An 8,586-nucleotide genomic window follows, 5' to 3' on the forward strand; every position below is an offset into this window, starting at 1 on the left:
AGATAGATAGATAGATAGAGATTTTTTTGGTGGCTTGCCAGTACAGGGAACTGAACCATTGACCTTGGTGTTACAAGGCTGTGCTCTAACCAACTGAGAAACCAGACAGTCTATATTTATCTGTAAATTATATATTAATAACTTCCCTCCAAAAAAAGTTGTTATTGATATCAAATGATATCACAAAGTTATTACTGATATCAAATGAGATCAAAGATGTAAAAGCATATTACAAATTGAATTATACTATATAAATGCAAAGTTTTATTAATACAACATTATATCTTAATATTTTCAATTTACTTACTAATACAGCACTTTAGAGCTAGATGGGTCCTTAAAGATCCTTGTATCCAACCCTCCAATTTGAAGTTGATGACACTGAGGATTGGGGAGGCAAAGGTGACCTCCCGGGCAGACAGATGGTCAATAGAAAAGTTGAGACTAGACTCTGGGTGCCCCAATTCCAACCTCAGTGTTCCACCTTTTACAGGATACTGTCAATAATTTTTTGCATGTTTCGCTGCAACAAATAGAAGGAAAGAGACATCTTAACTAGGGGCTTGGAATCCAGAAGAGCTTCCTTGGCCAAAATTGGACAGATATCTTTAAGAAGGCTGTTGGGGAGACTTGGAGATACTTGACAGCTTTTTGCAAAACCGATCTTTCTGGTGACTGCCTCAGGCCACTCCTGTGGTACAAGGATTCCTCTTTAGCCGATGGATGCTGAAGGATGCAGTAAGAGGACTCAGAGCGCAACATTCTTCTAATCCTTGACTAGCATAAAGCGGGGTGCGGTACAGTGAAAAGTGCAGACTTTGAAGACTGATGTGGATTTGTGAATCTCAGCTCTCCAGCTGAGTCATTGTGTGACCCTGAGTCTGTTACTTAGCCATCATAAAGAAGAGAAAAGAGTTATGGCAGAGACTGAGAAAGGCCCCCAAAATTTATACTCCCCTTTTTCTTTAAAAATAGGCCTCTATTTTAGCTAGACACATGATAAAGATGACATTTACCAGCCTTCTTTTCCACTAAGTGTGGCCTTGCGACTAAAGCCTGAAGAATCAGATATAAATGGCAGTGTTGTGTGATGGCTTCTGGGAACTTTCTTTAAGAAAGCTTGCAAGAACCCTTTGCTCTGTTCTTCTACCCTTATTTTATCTTGCCTCCTGGAAACCAGATACCACCACCAAGGACTATGAGGCAAAAACCAAACACGTCAGAACAATGAGGTGGAAAGAGTCTAGGTCTCTAGAACCATGGAGTGCCATATCACTCTGGACCACATCCCTACACATTTATAGAAGAGAAAAATATATTTTAATATTGTTGAAACTTGTTATTTTGAGATTTTTGGTGCTCATAGCCTAACAGAAACCAAGAAGGAAGGCTATTAAACTTATTTTATGAGGCTAAAATAATCTTAATACCCAAAACAGACAAGAACAGTATAAGCAAAGATCAGTAAAGGCCAGCGTTGTTTATAAAATTACAGCTCAAATCCTGAATAAAATACCAGCAAACCTAGACCAGCGATGTATAAAATATATAATTCATCATGACCTAGTAGAGTAAGCAGTGAATTTACTTTATTTATGTAATGATAGCTGAACATTAGAAAGTTCATAAATGTAGCTTATCACATTAACAAAATAAAAGATAAAAGTTCTACTACAATGTCAATAGATACAGAGAAAGTATTTGGTAACATTCAATACCCTTTCAGATTTAAAAAAAAAAAAAACCTTCATAAATTTAGGAATAGAAGGGAACCTTACTTTACCTTACCTTGATAAAGGATATGGCAACCATCATCCTTTAATAAGGAATATTTAGAATAATTCCAAGTGTGGATTTGGGAAACAGGGCCCATTGCTTGCATTCCATGATCAAATGGGTTGGTAACTCAAGAAGGATTGAGAGAACATCTCTGAGAATGACTTGTCACCATAGTTGAAGGTGCTAATGTTAATTGTCCTTCACTCTTTCCTTTCTTTTTTTCCTAACCAGGGTCATGAGAGTCTTAGCAATCATCAGGTCCAATACTGCCATTTCTATTCCTTTTTCATTAGAAGATAGTGTTGATCATCTTCTGTTCAAGTTTTTAAAAACTACTTTGTCAAGCCAGTTATTTCTTTTCTGATAAAAGCAATGACAATTATTCTATTGCTTTCCATGCTTTTATCTTTGTAAGATGTCTTTTAGAGTAGGTAGGTAGAGGGAAAACTTATTAAAGAGACATTTTGGAAATAGCATGAGCCCTACTATTTATCAAGCATTAATCAAGGCTTTGTAACTGGGGTTACAAAGATGAGTGAGACTTGTTATCTACCTTTAAGAAACATATGTTTTTGCAAGGTAGTCTTCATTCTATGATATGTTTGTTGTCTCTTGCTGCTTTGCCTCTCATGGATTTGTCACCCCTTTTCTCCTGGATGACTGTAAGATGTCTTTTAGAGTAGGTAGGTAGAGGGAAAACTTATTAAAGAGACATTTTGGAAATAGCATGAGCCCTACTATTTATCAAGCATTAGTCAAGGCTTTGTAACTGGGGTTACAAAGATGAGTGAGACTTGTTATCTACCTTTAAGAAACATGTTTTTGCAAGGTAGTCTTCATTCTATGATATGTTTGTTGTCTCTTGCTGCTTTGCCTCTCATGGATTTGTCACCCCTTTTCTCCTGGATGATGGAACCTCCAAAGATTACTCAAAGCCCATCTCTTCTGAGCAGTGAGAAGCCCCAAAAAGGGGTTAATCTCCCAGAATGCTCAAGAGTGAGGCATTCCTTCCATTTGGGAAATTAACCATGAATTGGGGTTCCCTTCCTGCATTTATTCTCCAGACCAGGAAGTTACAGGAAGAGAACATAGGTGGGGTTTTTGCTAAGTATAATTTAACAAGTTTAACAACAGAAGCTGGTAACATTCAGTAAGACAAGCAAGGTGACATTCTGTAATGCAATTAAGTCAATCCACTAACAAAAGCTTGATTTTAGCAAACATCCTCTTCTTACAGCAATTTCCCAGTATCTTTACATATCAATCAGTAACCTGTCTGTCTTTGAGCCAGCAACCTTGCTGTGTTACAACTTTTTATCTTACAACAGAGACTGTATAGCCTGGGGAAAATTTCCTGTCCTTTGCAAGGTCAATATTTGAAACTGCAAGGCTTTGGAAAACCAGGCCTGTGAAGTACATTTGTTTTATGCATAGTTCACAGTCTCTGAATCATATATACTGCTAGGTAGTATATATAACTAATAAATTTCTACAGTAAGTACTCAGTTTTCTAGCATGATCAAAGAATGAACTGGAAGCAGGCCTTCTGGAATGGTGCCTCAATAAAATTGGACATTCTGTCAAAAACAACCATTTCAGGACTCGGAAATCAACCATAAGCATAAAACAAAAGGTGAAGTATTTTTTTAAGAAAAACTAATCAAACTCTGGTAGGAACAGTGGTGGTCTGTGGTGTTTTAGCTTGGAGCTGCTTTCCAATTATTTCTAACAATTTAGCTATTCTTTTTGGTTTTCTGTATGGGCAATCATATCATCTGCAAATAATAACTATTTTATTTAGTACTTTCCAATATATATATATGCCCTTGTTTTTCTTGTCTTATTCCACTAGCTAAGACCTCCAGTGCAGTATTAAATAGTAGTGGTGATAGTGGGCATACTTGTTTTAAAGAAAATGCTTTTAATATTTTCTCATATAGAATGATGTTTACTGTAAGTTTTTTTTTAAGTTGCCCCTTTCAAGTTAAAGATATTTCTTCCTACTCCTTTTTCACTACATTTTTATCACTAGTTCTGTTGAATTTCATCAAATGCTTTTTCTTCATCTATTGATGATCATATGATTATCTCCATTAATTTGTTAATGCAGTGAATGATACTTATAGATTTTCTTGCTGTTTTCATTCCTGACATAAACCTAACATGATCATGGTGTATTTCCTTTCTTATGCCCTTTCAGTTTGTTTGCTAGTTGTTTAGTATTTTTCATCTGTTTTCAAGTAGTAGAAAATAGTGGTGCTCTTCCCAGATCCTCTTAGATTCCTTACACTTTGTATATATCTCCAGGGCTACTGGATATTTTTGCTTCCAATAACCAGAAAGTGCTGCTCTTTCTCAGAAGACTGGCTGCAGGCTAATGGAACCCACTTTGCCCACAGACTCAGAGAGGCAGAGGAGCCTAGGAATTTACATTCCCCTGAGATGATCCTTAACTGATGAGTGGTGGGGAAATATAAAGTCCTAGCCCCTTTCCTCAGGTCAGGACAAGTCTGAGGTAGAACTTCAGTGCAGAGCTCCCCTGTGGGATCAGGAGGAAGCTACCCTCTGGGGATCTTTCCTGGAGATCAAGGCCCTGCTTGTCCCGCTTTCCTTCTAAGTCCTACATCCTCCATTCTTACATGTTTCTGTGTGAGAACTTTATTTCCAAATCACTTGCACACAAATCTTTGATTCAGAGTTTGTTTCTGAAGAAAACCTAAAATAATTAATGAGTGAGATGTGCCTGTAACTTTTTTTTTATTTTTCATACTGTTCTTGTCTGGTTTAGGTATCAGAGTTATATTGTCCTTCTACAAGCATGAGTTAGAGAATTCCTTTTTTTTTTTTTCCTTTTCTCTCTCTTCTCCGGTAGAGTTAGTATACAATTAGATTGATCTCTTCCTTAAATTTTAGTACCCCTTGCCTGTGATGAACACAGGATGATATTCATCTCCGGTATGAATATGTGGTGGGGGCAGGAGGGAGGGGCTGAAGGAAGCATATAGTTAGATGTAGGTTATTGTCCCAGTTCTGGCTTTTGCTTTGGGTGGTAGACAATAGAAATGACTGGCTAAAAGTGATTCAGACATGAAGCAGTAATGACGGAAAGAAGCAAAGGATTAGGATTAATCAAATTCTGTGTACCTGAAGTCCATTTAGAAAATAAATAAACCACATCTATGTTACCTGAAATTAATGCAGCTGCTGCAGCTTCCTTTGGGTCAGTAGTCACCCGATACAGCTCACTGATCTGCTCACTTTTGATCCTTCTATGCTGTCCTGACTGCCTCACCGAGGCAAGGGTCTCAGAAATCACTCTGTAAAGCCTAAAATAAAAGTGCAGGAATTGCAACTCACTGCAAAGTTCAGTCTCATTTTCAAACAAATTTCCCCTTGTCTCAATACCTCCCCTTGTGATTTTACTTCTGTGTGGGGGTCCGTGTCCTGTATCTTTTAGTTTGTCTCAAGCTTTTAAATCCATGAGAATAAACAGGTGTCTCATTCTGGGAACTGGAGCGGGTGAGAGAGGGGATTATTTAAGTAGAATTTTCGTCAATGTGTAGAGTACCAACAATTAATCATCAGAGAATCCCATGGATGTGTGTGCATACGTGTGTGTGTACACACTCACTCATAGGCATCTCTCCCTTTCACAGATAACAGGACTAAGGACCTTTAGATCTCCCTCTTCTTGGGATAGGCCCAGAGTCTGCCACACTGGTCCTTGTGCCCAACCCGCCCTCCCCCATTGCATGTGTCAAAGGAGCTGTAGGATTGACCCCTAACCCCACAGCTGCAGCCACTCACTTTTGTGCTCTCTGTCCTCCAGGTGCCCTTCTCCAACTGCAGCCGAGACTGCCTGGCAGGGACGAGGAAAGGGATCATCGAGGGGGAGCCCACCTGCTGCTTTGAGTGTGTGGCATGTCCTGATGGGGAGTACAGCGATGAGACAGGTAAAGGAAGAGCCCCTCGTGGACACTGTGCAGGACTCAGTCCACTTCAGGGGCCTGAAGCCAGGGAAGCCCATGGGAAAGGGCTGGGCTGAGCTGGTGCTCAGCAGAGTTTCTCATTTAACAAGAGTATGTCTGAGCATCACATCACACTGAGCACCGAGGGGGGATAGAAAAGGAACGCTAGATGTCATCTTAATACCGTAAAACCTTACAAACACACCTTCACACGTCTTTCTCTTACTTTGGTAATGCTGTCCAATATTGTTTTCCTTTTCTTAGAGCTCAGGGGCCCTGAGCAGACAAAACTCTGGCTGCTTTGGGCTCCAGAGTTAATAGCCCTTGATAAATTTCCTGCTGGGTACCTGGCACTATACAAGGGTACTTCAAAAAGTTCATGGAAAAATAAAAATTTTTTTAAAAAAATCTTTCCATGAACTTTTCGAAGACCCCTCATATTTGCTGTCTTACTTGTGTTTTTCCTATGCCTCAGGTTCTTATAAAGTGGGAATAATAATTAAACTTACAGCATTCTGAGAATTAAGTGAATTAATATTGGTAAAGCACAGGTAAGTTCTAGATAAATGTTTGTTAAACTTTGGCATATTGGAAGCATTCTATAAATATTAACTATATTGGTTACTATTGTTATTATTTCATTTCATCCTCTCCACAATAATGGGGTTATTATTGCTTCCACTTTACAAATGAGGAAACTGAGGCTCAGAGAGGTTAAGGAGCCTGACCAAAGTCACACAGCTAGCAAATGGCATTGCCAGGATACCATCCAGCTCTCTGACCACAAAATCCATGCTCCTTTTACTGCCCAGAACTGAACACTGCCTGGGACATAGCAGAGACTTTGTAAAGATTCATTGATTGAATGAGTCTTCAGTCTCCTTTCTTGGAAAGCCACAGATGTGGAGTGAGGAAAGCACAGGTCATATGCATAGGATATTCCTCATTGCTCTAGAAGGAAGTCTGCTGTAGCATGTCTACAGAGCCCATCCATATATCCAAAATAAATCAGGCTCTGTGAGATGATGGATATGTTAATCTGCTTCACTATAGTAACCATTTTACTATCTGTATGTATTCCATAACATTGTGTTACAAATCTCAAAGCTGTAGCATGTCTACAGAGCCCATCCATATATCCAAAATAAATCAGGCTCTGTGAGATGATAGATATGTTAATCTGCTTCACTATAGTAACCATTTTACTATCTGTATGTATTCCATAACATTGTGTTACAAATCTCAAATATACACAATAAAATTTATTAAATAAATACATAAATAAATCAGGCTGAGCTTGAATCACTCTGAAGAGTTGATGGATTGTGCTAGACCTCTGGTGTGCAGGGCAGCCACCTCTCCAGCAAGGTTGATCATTCTCTGCCACAAACTGTCAGCAGGTAGTGTTAAAGGAAACAAGGGCCCCTCACCCCTGTGCAAAGGAAAAGCAAACAATAGAACCATCAAAGGTGCATGAAATTAACTAAATATGTTATTAAACATGTCAGGGTTCAATATAGTTTTTGATAGTGTAAATATCACAGTGATATCATCAATAAAGAGAATATAGTGACCATATCCAATAACCTATGTACCCTCACCGCCACAAGCATACTCACAAATTTTAGCCTATGCCTCACAGTAACTCTTTACTGGGACATTTTTCAGATGCAAGTGCCTGTGACAAGTGTCCAGATGACTTCTGGTCCAATGAGAACCACACTTCGTGCATTGCCAAGGAGATTGAGTTTCTGTCATGGACGGAGCCCTTTGGGATCGCACTCACCCTCTTTGCTGTGCTGGGCATTTTCCTGACAGCCTTCGTGCTGGGTGTTTTCATCAAGTTCCGCAACACGCCCATCGTCAAGGCCACCAACAGAGAGCTCTCCTACCTCCTGCTCTTCTCCCTGCTCTGCTGCTTCTCCAGCTCCCTGTTCTTCATCGGGGAGCCACAGGACTGGACATGCCGCCTGCGCCAGCCAGCCTTTGGCATCAGCTTCGTGCTCTGCATCTCCTGCATCCTTGTGAAAACAAACCGTGTCCTCCTGGTGTTTGAGGCCAAGATCCCCACCAGTTTCCACCGCAAGTGGTGGGGGCTCAACCTGCAGTTCCTGCTGGTTTTCCTCTGCACCTTCATGCAGATCGTCATCTGTGTTATCTGGATCTACACCGCGCCCCCTTCCAGCTACCGCAACCACGAGCTGGAGGATGAGATCATCTTCATCACGTGCCACGAGGGCTCGCTCATGGCACTGGGCTTCCTGATCGGCTACACCTGCCTGCTGGCTGCCATCTGCTTCTTCTTCGCCTTCAAGTCCCGGAAGCTGCCGGAGAACTTCAACGAAGCCAAGTTCATCACCTTCAGCATGCTCATCTTCTTCATCGTCTGGATCTCCTTCATTCCAGCCTACGCCAGCACCTATGGCAAGTTCGTCTCTGCTGTGGAGGTGATCGCCATCCTGGCGGCCAGCTTTGGCTTGCTGGCCTGCATCTTCTTCAACAAGGTCTACATCATCCTCTTCAAGCCATCCCGCAACACCATCGAGGAGGTGCGGTGCAGCACCGCCGCTCACGCTTTCAAGGTGGCAGCCCGGGCCACGCTGCGCCGCAGCAATGTCTCCCGCAAGCGGTCCAGCAGCCTCGGGGGCTCCACGGGTTCCACCCCCTCCTCCTCCATCAGCAGCAAGAGCAACAGCGAAGACCCATTCCCGCAGCCCGAGAGGCAGAAGCAGCAGCAGCCGCTGGCCCTGACCCAACAAGAGCAGCAACAGCAGCAGCAGCAGCAATCGCAGCAGCAGCAGCAGCAGCAGCAGCAGCAGCAATCGCAGCAGCAGCAGCA

General features: G+C 41.4%; 1 protein-coding gene across 1 annotated transcript in view; it reads left to right on the plus strand.

Moving 5' to 3' along the window:
• The window catches only part of CASR (calcium-sensing receptor), a gene marked incomplete at its 3' end in the record, with an annotated part of 35,942 nt that extends 27,359 nt beyond the window's left edge, over nt 1–8,583 (plus strand). Inside the window, exons 5-6 of the mRNA XM_008591142.1 lie at nt 5,609–5,732; nt 7,416–8,583. Coding sequence (XP_008589364.1) covers nt 5,609–5,732; nt 7,416–8,583 — 1,292 coding nt within the window. The remainder of the gene's footprint in view (nt 1–5,608; nt 5,733–7,415) is intronic.
• Between the last annotated feature and the right edge of the window lie 3 nt (nt 8,584–8,586).

This window comes from Galeopterus variegatus, unplaced genomic scaffold (assembly GCF_000696425.1).
Source record: "Galeopterus variegatus unplaced genomic scaffold, G_variegatus-3.0.2 Scaffold6692, whole genome shotgun sequence".
In the NCBI taxonomy this organism is placed as follows: domain Eukaryota; kingdom Metazoa; phylum Chordata; class Mammalia; order Dermoptera; family Cynocephalidae; genus Galeopterus; species Galeopterus variegatus.